This window comes from Etheostoma spectabile, chromosome 18, assembly GCF_008692095.1.
Source record: "Etheostoma spectabile isolate EspeVRDwgs_2016 chromosome 18, UIUC_Espe_1.0, whole genome shotgun sequence".
Classification (NCBI taxonomy): domain Eukaryota; kingdom Metazoa; phylum Chordata; class Actinopteri; order Perciformes; family Percidae; genus Etheostoma; species Etheostoma spectabile.
The window spans coordinates 25,627,874-25,641,405 of NC_045750.1; the positions used below are offsets into that span (position 1 = coordinate 25,627,874).

At 41.9% G+C, this 13,532-nt stretch overlaps 1 protein-coding gene across 2 annotated transcripts in view; it reads right to left on the reverse strand.

The window, feature by feature from the left end:
* The window catches only part of ube2j1 (ubiquitin-conjugating enzyme E2, J1), a gene marked incomplete at its 3' end in the record, with an annotated part of 53,838 nt that overhangs the window by 38,389 nt on the left and 1,917 nt on the right, over positions 1-13,532 (reverse strand). The window contains 1 exon segment of one of the 2 annotated variants that reach the window (XM_032543317.1): positions 2,172-2,390. Within the exon segment in view, the coding sequence (XP_032399208.1) occupies positions 2,172-2,202 (31 nt within the window). The 5' untranslated portion in view covers positions 2,203-2,390. 2 annotated transcript variants of the gene reach the window in all.

Consider the following 13,532-nt stretch of genomic DNA (forward strand, 5'->3'; position numbering starts at 1 on the left):
CTAGTAGAAACGGATTGCATTCCCTAAACATATAGTTATCTCAATTGTTTGAAAGACAATATTGTTAATAATTATGAAGTAAAATTTTATTTCAGAATTGTTTTTAAAAACCCAAATAAGTCATGGGTCAGTTTGACCCGAAGGATATGAGGGGGCCCGAGAGACAATACAGGGTTAATGAAGACTTTGAATTTCAGGACAAGCCGATTTGTAAGGCTGCAGTAACGCGTCCATTTAAGATGACGCTATGACGTCCCGTTCCCTGTGAAGGTACACCAAGCGAAGAGACACTGAAGAGAAGACGGTACCTGTCTCGGCCATGGCAGCAGCGAAACATGCAGGTTTTAACAATATGAGACCGAAGACCATTTTTTCAACTCATTGTCTGTCTGGTTTTATTTTCTTAAAAAGCTGTGAAACATCAACCAGAACCACTGTACACATGTGGAAGAAACTAAAATGCTACACTCAAAGAAAAAGGCAGCAGTGGAGCAAAAGTTGGTAATGTTATCTCGATGAAATAGTTTGCATTGAATAGTAAATGTATTGAATTTAAATGAATCCCTCACTTTTTATAAGCAAAAGAAGAAATGACAAAAGAAATGGACGAAATGAGAGGATCCTTTGCATGTTAAATACTGCCCGGTGAGCCCTCCCCAGGCTTACAGAAATGGTTTAACCCTACTGCTCAGCAGCCAATGGGAGCTTAGGACACCCCCCATTCAAACCTCAGTGACCAATGGCTCAAAATCACTTGAAATTACACAGTAACAATGCGTTGTCTCCGCGTTTCTACGTGTTGTTTTTAGCTTTATTTTGTGCGTTGTTAACATGTTGTCTATGTGTTGTATACGTGTTTTTAAGTGTTGTCTACGCGTTGTCTACGTGTTGTGTATGTGTTGTCTACATGTTGTGTACGTGTTGTCTATGTATTGTCTACGTGTTATTTCCGTGTTGTCTACGTGTTGTATATGGGTTTCTGTGTTGTTTTGTGTTGCTACGTGTTGTTTTATGTGTTGTCTACATGTTTTCTACGTGTTGTGTCGTGTTGTGTATGCGTTGTCTACATGTTGTCTACAAGTTGTCTACGTGTTGGTGTACGTGTTGTGTATGCTTGTGTACTCTTGCTTACGTGTTTTCTACGTGTTGTCTATGTTGTGTACGTGTTGGGTATGCGTTGTGTACGCGTTGTCTACGTGTTGTCTACGTGTTGTCCGTTTGTCTACGTGTTGTCTACGGTTGTGTACGCGTGTCTACATGTTGTGTATGTGTTGTCTACGTGTGGTCTACATGTTGTTTATGTGTTGTCTACCGTTGTAATTGTGTTGTCTACTGTTGTATATGTGTGTCACATGTTGTCACGTGTTGTGTACGTGTTTGTGATGCATTTTCTACATGTTGTCTACATGTTGTCTACATGTTTCTACATGTTGTGTATGTGATGTCTATGTTTGTCTACGTGTTATTTACGTGTTGTCAACGTGTTTCTACGCTTGTCTACACGTTGCTCGTTTGTCTAGCGTTGTAATGTGTTGTCTACGTGTTGTCTACATGTTGTGTACGTGTTGTCTATGTATTTCTACGTGTTATTTACGTGTTGTCAACTTGTTGTCAACTTGTTGTCAACGTGTTTTTTCTACATGTTGTCCACATGTTGTCTACATGTTGTCTACATGTTGTCTACGTGTTGTCTACGTGTTATTTACGTGTTTTCAACGTGTTTTCTACGTGTTGTCTACACGTTGTCTACGCATGTATATGTGTTGTCTACGTGTTATTAAGGTGTTGTTAACGTGTTTATTTACTGTTTGGCTTTCCATACTAAACAGAAAGTAACGTTACAAAACGGAGCACCACGAAGCTCTCTCAGCCCAGGACGTGAGCTGCGCCAATTACTATGAAAACTGAATGAATACACGTTCTGAATGGTAATAGTGCAAAAAGTATCTCCATATGGGTCCACGAACAAATGTAAGCAGCACACACAAGCACTAAAAAGAGTCAATAATATTCGGCTCACGTCGGTGTAGTCGCTAATTCGCATTTATTTATCCACAATTAGTTATTCTACCGTTAAGTTGTTTAAGAAAAGTCCAACAGTGACCTGTGGGTTTCAACTGTGTCGGTCAGGTTAGCAAACTCAGAACAGAACAATAGTAAAGTGAGCTTACCTGGACTCTTGAGGTTATATTTATTCTCCATGCTAACAGATGTCGAGCACTCGGTTTGAAGATGACGTCCTGTTGAGTTAATGTTGCTAACTGGCTAGCGTTAGCTAGCTAGCTCCCAGCTACCTCCTTAGCGTTAGCTCACTTAGCAGCCCGGCTATCTTCCTTCGGGTCCTCAAAGATGAGCAGAACAAATGAAACGTAGCTAGTGGTTGACTCTCCCCGATGTCCCGGTATGTATGTAAGATAGACGCTATTGTAGTCCCGCGTCACAAGAATATTCAAGAGTTGTTCTCAAGTTATCCGCTTTCGGTTTTGAAACAGTTTGTGAAACGTTATCCGCATGACGTCATTTGTGGAAACGTAAACAGGAAGTAATGAACCTGGCAAAAAAAAAAAAAAAAAAAGTCAACCGGGCGTCTACATTCTGGAAAAGTTTTGAAATGATATGGTAGCTAAAACAACACACCACTATCACACTTGAAGGGAAACATATTAACATATTTGAATGTAAAGATAGAAATGTATGTAATATGTTTAATCTCTTTATTTTTTAGGGAAGTTTCATATTCATAAATCAAAATTTATCAAATTCAAGACCAAATTAGTAACAATAAGAAAGCTAACTATATCTGATTATATCCAACTATTTAATTGAGAGCATCTGTTGTCTATATCACAATGAGGTTTATAATGTAAATCTGTCACATTTTAATCTATATATTTAGCCTCATTATTTAGATTTTCTTCTCACTTCATGGCTCGTTATTTCATCTTATTTAATACCTCTGTTACCCTGATCTCATATTATACAGTTGCAATCTCTTAAAAAAAAAAAATTTTTATGTTTTGAGCTGCTGTGACTGAACTGTTTGTAATGTATCTTTAAATAAAAAATTAAAAAAAAAAAAAAAAAAAGTCTACTGGCCATCTTCTACGTGTGCCTTATAAGAGACATTAATAATAAGAAGGCACTTAAGACTGAATTGTACCGGTGATACACTTGGACTTTATTTGCCACATACTTTTCTTTTTTACTTTATTTTATTTTAATAATATATATATTTTTTTTTCTTCGTATAGGCACCTCTGGGTTTTACTTTTTGTACTGTACATACTGGCAAGTAACTGTAAAATGAAAATAAATAAATAATAAATAAATATACATCTGTCTTTTCTTCCCTCTTCTGGGGAGATCAAGGCAGCGCAGGTTTGTTATTACAAATAATATATCAGAATCAGAAAAAGGTTTTACTACGCCACAATTAGCACACTTATGTGGAATTTGCCCTGGTGAAAGGTACATACATAAACAAATGGTTACACATTAATATAAATTAAACAATGAATATAGAAAAAAAAACAAATGTATACATACAAAGTAACTGTTCCATTAGAAAAAACTGAGTGAGTGCAAAATGGCAAAGCATATAAGTGTGTGCAATGGGCACCACTGTCACACTAAAAGCTGCTCTGTGGGAATTAGGCTACTGGAGTGGTTGGGTCTTTGGCAAATTATAGAATGTGGTCAGACATAACTGCATATGTAAAGTGACTTGAGATTGTCACGTTGTGTGTCTGTAGGGTTTGTTTCCCGGTTATTCTGACGTCTCTGTTTACCTTTCTAGTCTTGTTAGTTTTACTTCCTGTGTCTGGGGTTTCCACCTGTCGGATTGTCCTGCCCCACCCTGATGTGTTATCACCTGTTGTTCACCTGTCCCTTGTTTGCCTCGTACCTGTTGTATTTAGTCTCTGATAAATCTCTCTCTCACTCTGTTTCTCCCTCTCTCTCTCTCTCTCTCTCTCATATGTCCTTTGTGTCACAGGGAGTTTCTTTACTTTCTGCTATGCCTCTCTGTGTTTTCTGGTCCCCGGGACCCCGGACCCTCATTGTATAATTTCACGTCAACTGCCCCGGTTTATTTTTTCACTCGCTACACCTTATTTTCTATTTTTCTACGACTCCCCCTCGTCCTTGGGGTCCCGGGACCCTGGCTTACGATTTGAATTCACTCGGGGTAAATTTCCAGGTGAGGCGCCCTCGGTTTGTTCTTTCATTTTCTCCACCACACCCTCACATCCCATTCCTACGGGTCCCTGAGACCTGCTGTTGTGGGGTATGTGTGTGCGTGTGTGTTTGCATCTACGTGCCAGGTGTGTGTGTGGGGCGGGGTGGGTAACATCATCTCACATCTCACCAGAACAAGTATCCCAAAGGGTTGTAAAAATACTGCACACTACACAAAAAAAACAGTAGAAATGAAATGATGAATAGCTGAGGCGGCAACGCGTCGAAACCGCCCACCTCGAAGGGAACCAGCTGATACGTGTGTGTGTGTGTTGTGTGTGTGGTGTGTATAAAAGTGTTTATAGGACGAGGTGAAGCCTCGGGTTTGTTTCACTACCACAAGCCAATCCCGGTCCCAGAGACCGGAGGCCGATGCCTCGGTAGTAGAGAAATAGAACTGGATGGTCAGGACCAGCTAGCGGCAGAGAAAAAATCTCCCCTGGTAACCCTAGGTGCCTCTGCTGTTGTGCAACTGGCTAAATCCATCCAGGATAACTGGGGAAGTCTTGCTTATTCCTTATCCTTTTTGTGCAATATCCCCCTGGTATTAAAGTCAGAACTTAGTATTTTTTTATTTAACAGTGCATTAGCAAAATGCACTGGCTCGTACACAGGCACACACACACCACACACACACAACACACACACACACACACACACACACACACACACACACACACACACACACACCACACACACACACACACCAGTATGCTTGTTTATCGACACACAGGGAAGCGCAGCACCACACACACATGCAAAGATGACTTTCTCGGACACCTTAACTGCCTCTATGTATAGATTTTGTTTACATTTGGATATCGGGTCTGGCTCTGGATCAAAAGCAGCTGAAATGGCAGCATAGCTATTTCTACTCCTGCACCATGTTTTTGTCCATTTGAACTTATTCCTGAGTGCTGAGGGAAGCTGGCACAACCAGGTGCTGTCGGTGAACGAGGGGAAAATAGAACATATTCCATGTCCCATCTTTGTTTATTTTTACTGAGTCAACTGGCCAACTGGTCCCGCTGTTCGCTTGCTTCCACTTCGACAGAGGTCGACATCTCCCAGTAGTTTTTTTTTTTTTTTTTAACCATGAGAACACTGCTGACAGCTCTCTGCGCGCTGTCATCTCACCGCAAGTAAAACCCTCATTATAGGATTTTTCTCTATGATCCGTCTTTATTCCACGCCTGGCACCGGTCCGCGTTGTCCTCTTCCTGTCTCCAAATGTTCCAAAACTTAACTCGTCAAGAAAATGTCAAGTGGCAATCTTTCACACTTTATTTTCCCCCTTAAACATTATTGCAAAAGTGCTTCTAAGACTGAAAATGTCACGCAATGCACAGGTTTTAATGGATGAACACCCACCGAAATCCGGGATTCACAGAGCGTGGTGATTTTGTGGAAGTTTCGCAGCGATTGTACAGATGCTTTGAAAGCTTCATGGAGTTTCATGGGAGTTGTTTTGACTTTAATTACCTCAAAAGTATCGATGTAGTTTGCCACCATTTTTTTTTTAAAAGATCCAAACTTGCTCTATAAAAGGACTAATTCAGGACACCAGGCACGACCAAATACACAGGTTGTGAAAATTCATATCTGGTCTCTCGAAATGATCATAATGTTCCAGAGTCAAAACCATGGCAATTTTGCAATTGTAGATGTAAATATCACTTTAACCTGTTTGAATCCCCTCTTTTTGAGTTTTTGACACCGTAATAGAAAAAAAACGATAAATAATATGCAATATAATAAATAAAAGGGGACACTGCCTCGTCTTTAGTGCACATTCCCGTTCATTTGGTGCAGATTAAGGATCACTTGCCCATTGTCTGTGGTGTGCGTTTTATTCTATTCAACAGTGGTGAAACCGCAGAGCGTCATGGTACTGTTTCATAATGTTAACTCTAGATCAGCCGTTGACTACAAGACACTCTACATGTTTTTGAACCAACCAATGGCAAAAAAGGAACATCACATCTCAAGACACATCGCAAGGCACAAGGACACTTAACCACTGACTCACGTCTCACCCATCAAGTGCAATCCGGTTATTCTGCAAGTGTGCCCACCCAGCACGTTCAACCCTCGCAGTCAATTGCTCTCGTCATGTACAGATGCTAAGGGGTAAAAATCTCCCTTCTGCAAGTGCAAAACCCACAGGATTCATGAGTGTGCTATATGGCCAGTGACCTTTGCCCTCTATCAGCATGGCTGTTCTTTAATGCACCGTGTGCATCCAAGAACTCCGGACGGGGCTCGAGTGCCAGCCACACTCCTGCCATTATAAAGCAGGTGGATCCAATTGAAGTAATTCCCATTCTCTAAAGTACTCAAAATATCAAAACGTCTTGTTTTGTGAACATCCGCCTCTTTTTTTTTGTTTGGACCCTGGAAAGTGTACATGGGACAAACGGATGTCCAGTCAATGGCACCAGCTGACATTCTTCATCAAATCAGAATCAGAATCAGCTTATATGGCAAGACAAACAAGGAGTTGGCTCTGGCTTTTTGGTTGCTCTCAATGAACATACACAGAATGACACACGGACATAAATTATATAATACATCGGCTGGTTCATTTTGACGCCTTATAGGATGATACAACATAAAGAAGTTAAAGATGCCAGCTACAAAGAACTTTCAGTTTGTGTTAATTCTACCTAGCGTCCCCTGTGACAAAAGCGTGGTGTTTTTTCCACACCTGCTGTCGTAAGAGCTTTTTTTAGATTTTGTTGTAGCAACCAACTGTAATCAATTAACTCCCGACGGCCAGCAAGTATCCATCCAGCAACCTGGATGGATCCGTGTTACAACAAACGGTACACCTTAGAATGATGGCAAAGGCCTATTGGTTTCTTTTGTTTGACACCATTTTACTTACTCAGCTACCATATTTTCATTGTCTATTGCTTGCCTTATTCTTTGCCTGTATTTCTTGCCTGTATTCCTTGCCTTGTATTCTTTCGTGCTTACTTGTTTGTGTGTTTGTTTTTTTGCTGTTATTTTGAAAAATGCTGACTACTGTACCGACAAATATTTCCCCGTCGTGGGCTGACAAAAGCAAATCTAATCTAATCTAATTAATGTACTTTCCTGACCCATGGACTGTTAACCGTTCATCATATGGACGCTTGTGGGAGAAACTGTTCGTCTGGTAGTTTGGGCGTATGTGTGATCTTTAGCACCTCTACCAGAGGGCCGACAATGGAGCATGGCGCATTCATGGCGTGAAGGGGTCTGTATCCTGAATGGACTTTTTCAAGTGCATATACAAGGATCCGTGCAGTGTAGTTTCTTTTAAGCACCGCTTATCAGTGAGGAGGAGGCTGGAGAGAGGGAGGTGCAGAAGGTCTAGGGGGCAATCTGACCACAGTGTAAGGATGAATCCATCCCTGACCAGGACCGACACTCTAAATCAAAAGAGACAAGCATCTCAGCTGGACTCTTTCTGTGGCTGGACCGTCACAAGAGCTATCAACTCTCGAGTCACAAGGAGTCTGCCCTTACGATAAATCATCAGGTGCACCCTAAAGACAGAGGGTTCCACACCTCGTCTCATGTAATCCTGAGCCTTGGAAGTGGACCTTGAGATGGGTTTATTTCTGTCCTACATTTTAACTGTCTCTTGTTGAGGTTAATTTGTGATAAAGCAGTGTGTTCAAGAAAGGAGAAGTCTTTGGGGTTAAGGCTTGGGACTCAGAGCTTTTTCCATTTCAACAGAAAGATCTCACCGAAGTTTTTGAAGGTCCATCTCTGTCTACCTCCAGTTTATGAAGTAAAAAAACAAGCGGGACAATCGGAGTATTAACTTATGTTTTTCCGCCGTTGTCAACTGCAACGCTCTCTCGCTTTCAGTTTTTCTCAATTTCTACACACAAGTGCTGGTACTTGAGACACAACGACCACGGACACTAACTTATGCAACAACCCCCTGAACCAATAAGCTGGAAACCACAAGATTTGGTTGAAAGGTCTGGATTTAGCCAGAAAAGGGATCTTTTGTGTGAAACATACTATTTTTGTACACCAAACTATAAAATATTCCTTTCTTTTACAATTATCTTCTCATGTCACACCCAACACTCATGCTTGTAAAGTAGGCTACTCACTCTATTTTCACATGCTACTAATTTTGAGTGATTTCAAGATAATGTCCTTCAGCTTAGCGCTCGCTTATCTCTTTTTGATCCATGTCTGGCACTGCTTGTCGTGCATCTTTCTGTAATTTCATGACAAATTAGTGTCACATTCGCAGACCCAAATCACAACATAAACCATAAACCAAATCCTGAAAATCTGCACCCACCATCACCATGTTTCACTTTACTCTTTGAACGGTGAGAGATGAAATACAATGAAGAGGCAACCGAAGTGAAGGTGCACATAGCCTGGAGGGTCCCCGAGTTAACCTAGTAATTCTATTTAAAATGTATGGTGTGCACACAGACAAGCATGTTCCCACACACACACATTATCCAAAGGACTTAACACATCTCATGATGTGGTGGATGACACCTTTAGACCCTGGAGCAAAGAGGAAAGGGGCAAAGATCTGAATTGATTGGGCTCGGAGAGAATTATTCAACGTTTAGCAGTCTGTTCAGATTTCAATTCAGAGGGAGCACACACAGTGAGATGCAAATAAGCAATAAATTCATTGAAATGATAAGACATCAGTTGTGTTATGTTTAGGCAGCGACGACGAATTCCTGATTTGACAGTTGTATGATTGCGGTGTTGGTTGTGTGAGTGCGGTCAACGAAAGCCCTGTGTCCATTATTTTGCTTCAATTACCTCAACTTTATCATGCATCTGGTGTTTGTTTGTTTACATTATCCTTTGTAGCTTAGTTAATTATTGAAAATGCTCACAGAAATCATTTTTGTGCCTACATGGGGGCAGAAGAACCCACAACTGTGACGTTATCTACAGTATCTTAGAAGGAGCCAGTTGAGGGGGTTGGGGCATCTGTAAGGCTGCCTTCGTGGGCCACCCTAGGGAGGTTGTCCAGGCACGTCCGCTGGGAGAGGCCTCGGGGAAGACCCAGGATAGTGAGGATTAATTCTCCACCCTGGCCCGGGAACGCCTCGGGATCCCCCCAGTCGAGCTGGTTGTTGTGGCTCGGGGAAGGAAGTTTGGGGTCCCCTGCTGGAGCGGCTGCCCCCGCGACCCGGTTGAAGGAGACCAAAGATGGTCTTATAAGTGGATGTGGTTAAAGCTATAGTGCTGGTTTCTGCCAACCCTGAGGACTTCAAGTGAAAAAACTCTTAATGTGATCCATTGCCGTTCCCAATGGTTTATGTTTGTCAGGCAAAGGAAAAGGTTCACACGGGTGAATGATGGATGGCTGGAGGGATGGATGTGGTTTTGTCTAAACCAAAAAATACAGGAAGAAATGTCAATCTAAATAGCCTTGGACATTCATCTTAGCAAATTATATTGGATCCACCTGACTTACATCGGTACTGCTCCACAATCTGTACTTGGTTTTTCTCTAAATTCAACAGGTTTCACCCTGCAATCTAACAGAATCAAACAACACACATCATCTTTCAGGAATGACATCCTGTGGGAAATGAAAGTGTTTACACAATAACAAAAGTCCATGTGACTCATATCACTCCTTTTCTTTGTTCTCCTGGTTTGTTTGGAGGGAAAAAGAGTGTCCCAGGCCTGAGGGGCGGAGTTATATAAGCTAGGAAAGGGCGTGGTTTCATTGTGATGCAGTTCCATTTGTGGCAGGTGAAGGGGAACTTGTGTTACAGCGCTAATTAATGACAACAACACAGGCTCGACGCCACATGATGCACCCCCCCCCCCCCCCCCCCCCCACCCCTCCCATTTCCCCAATGGAGTTACTGTAGCCAAGATGGATTACCAAAAACTGTATGGACTCTTCAGAAGAGGTAATTATCTTCACCCGAGTTTTCTGCGAGTGAAGCTAATTAGCGGACGCCACAGTCTCCTGGAACAGAGCATTCTGGGAAGTCCAGAGAGATGTTGTGGGATGGTGGGGTCCTAATTACTTTCGTATCAACTCATTTGGCGATGGCTTGAATATGACGGACTTCATTAATATCAAGCTACCACTAGCTTTACGGTTGCTCATTTAAAGGTGCCCCGCCACAGGTGGTTCATGACTTTATGGTAACATCTGAAGCCCTACCATGGACCTCTGTAACAGGGTTACCGTGGTTACCTTGTTTCAAGCCATCTAGCGTGGTCGGAAAGCCCGGAGAAGACTCCGCTCCATTTGGATATTCAACCACCGCTAAGCTGCTTGACTCTGATTGTGTAATGTGAAAATTATTTTAGCATGATTCCATACGTCCTATGATTTGCATGTGGTGGATTATTCACTAGTATTATCGCAATATCTTTTCAGGGTGTGTGACTTTTGCATCTCTCTTTGTGTCCTCCCTGTCTTGGCAATTTTTCTTCTCCGAGACAGATCCACAAGTCAACTAAGAAATCAATCGGTTTGTCTTGAACTTTGGACGGAGTCTGGCTCGCCGTTTTTCCCTGCTTCCTATCATGCTAAGCTATGCTAACCACAATCCTGACTCCATCCGCCTTTGCTTGATATCAACCTTCTTACATCACTCTCACAATGCAGAGTGAATCATGCATGTTTCCCAAAGTGTTGAATTGTTATTTCTTCAGTCGGTTTCAATCATATCACCATGATGGAGATGGGTTAGGGTTGTACTGACGGTCTAAAAACCTGTTTCAGAGGCTTTTTAACTGAAGGAATTCTAGCTAAATGAAGTGGAAATGTTTACGTTAGTATGCAATATCCAGTCTTTAAAGCAGCATTGTAAAGTAAAGTCCTCTTAGTAACAACTTACAGGAAACCATTGTTTAGTGCTATTACAGGAATAAAGCAAAACGTTCTTAAATGTTATCAGTTACATGTTAGCCTGACTTGTTTTTTTCATTGGCTCATCCTTCATTTCATGCATCACATTCCCAGTGAAGACTTCTCTCTCTCTTTGGCAGCTCATTTATCTCTCAAATTCTTAACATCAGAAACTCTAAACTGGCTTCTCTTCGATATGCTCGCTGTAATGACTAGCACACTGCAACACTGCTTTCAAAGTGATGGTAGTTTGATTTTGAACCCGTCTGGCCATAATGATCATCTAACCCATTTGGTGTCTGTGTAATAAATCCGCTAATGAAGCGAGACGGGGGTGGGGGGAAAGACTTTATGTAATGTTCATGAGGTTGTGCTCTCCATCAAGCGCAGCATCTCTCCGACCACCAACAAAATCCGATTAATTCTGCTGTGTTTGTGTTGTGAGTCATGTGTGGCGCGTGCATGCATCGTGCATGCCGTGTGTGTGTGTGTGTGTGTTGACGGGGTAAACTGTCTGTTGGAGAGAAGCTGGCACACGTTTTTTGGTCATTATTATTCAGTGCTGTGGTGATTTACAGGACAGAGTCTCGACTGAGACCGACAAACAGCAAATATCTGCGTAACATTTTTAAAATCAGTAGCCCATTTATTTGCATGACCAGCGGTATGGAACCGCTGCGATGAAGCCTGACATGCCGGCCACCTTCTCACGCCCGATGTCCCTCCCCTACCTGCTATCTCTGCGGTCTATTTTTGGAGGGCAGCGTCACGGCTCAACCAGGGCTTTAGCGGCCGCCGAGACAAAGGGCGGTGTGATGTGTTTCAAGACATCAAACAAGCCAGAGTGCCGCCACCCCCCCCAGCCCAGAATATATCGCATTGTAGCCAACTACACTCCAGCTGGTTTACAATTGGTCAATGCACTGGTTACCATGCCAAGAATAACCATATTTTTTACTTAAGAATTAAACTTGCCTACTGTGATATTTGTATACATCGAGGAGGGCCATTCACCACAGGCATTCAAAATGACTGAACATAGACTTTAATATAAATAGAGTTGCAGTACACATTACTACCATGAACAATTACAGAATGTATACCATGAAATAACTGGAAAGAACGCGTTAAAGTGTAGAATCGATCCGGCTGTTCAATTTCAGTAGAATCCTGCAGTTTGTTTCCATTATATGGGGATTTTCTTCTAACCTCTATTTATGGTAAGGTTGACTGAGAAGCAAGCCTCCCTTTTTGCAGGTGGCGCCCTGATCCATTCACACGTCCACCTTGGACGGTCCCGTACCACCCACAGTTCTGATCTGCTGCCACTGAGAAGCTCCAGCGTGAGGCCTTGCTCAAGGGCACCTCAGTGGTGGAAATAGGGCTGGGGTTCCCCCCACAGATTTAGGAACCCACGCCGATCACAAACTGACGTCTCTAACCGTTAGGCCACCCTGCATCTAATACTCCAATTGGTCAGTTTTGCTAAAATTCTGTCCATCACATGGAAATTTAGTGACCAGTGAATCACTAGTATGAGTGCCAAGTCGTGATTAGATTAAAATTCAGATGTATATCTGTAATTACCCTGTTCTCACATGTCTAGTCATTTCAATTGCTTTTTTCCCAAGATTGGCAGACTTTCACTTCAAATTATTCAATTATTTCACTTTATTTATATTTTTCCATTCCGAGTACTTCATGTACCTATTGTGAACTCAATATCATCCTATACTAGGGGACATCACTTTTGCCTATATATATTTTACAACATTCTTTCTTTTAATTTCCACGTCACTTAAAATTTTATTTCAGAATTGTTTTTAAAACCCCAAATAAGTCATGGGTCAGTTTGACCCGAAGGATATGAGAGGGGCCCGAGAGACAATACAAGGGTTAATGAAGACTTTGAATTTCAGGACAAGACCGATTTGTAAGGCTGCAGTACGGCGTCCATTTAAGATGACGCTATGACGTCCCGTTCCCTGTGAAGGTAGCACCAAGCTGAAAGAGACACTGAAGAGAAGACGGTACACTGTCTCGGCCAGTGGCAGCAGCGTAAACTGGCAGGTTTTAACAATATGAGACCGAAGACCATTTTTTCAACTCATTGTCTGTCTGGTTTTATTTTCTTAAAAAGCTTGTGAAACATCAACCAGGAACCACTGTACAATATGTGGAAGAAACTAAAAATGCTACACTCAAAGAAAAAGGCAGCAGTGGAGCAAAAGGTGGTAATGTTATCTCGATGGAAATAGTTTAGCATTGAATAGTAAATGTATTGAATTTAAATGAATACCATCACTTTTTATAAGCAAAAAAGAAGAAATGACAAAAGAAAATGGACGAAATGAGAGGATCCTTTGCATGTTAAATACTGCCCGGTGAGGCCCTCCCCAGGCTTACAGAAATGGTTTAACCCTACTGCTCA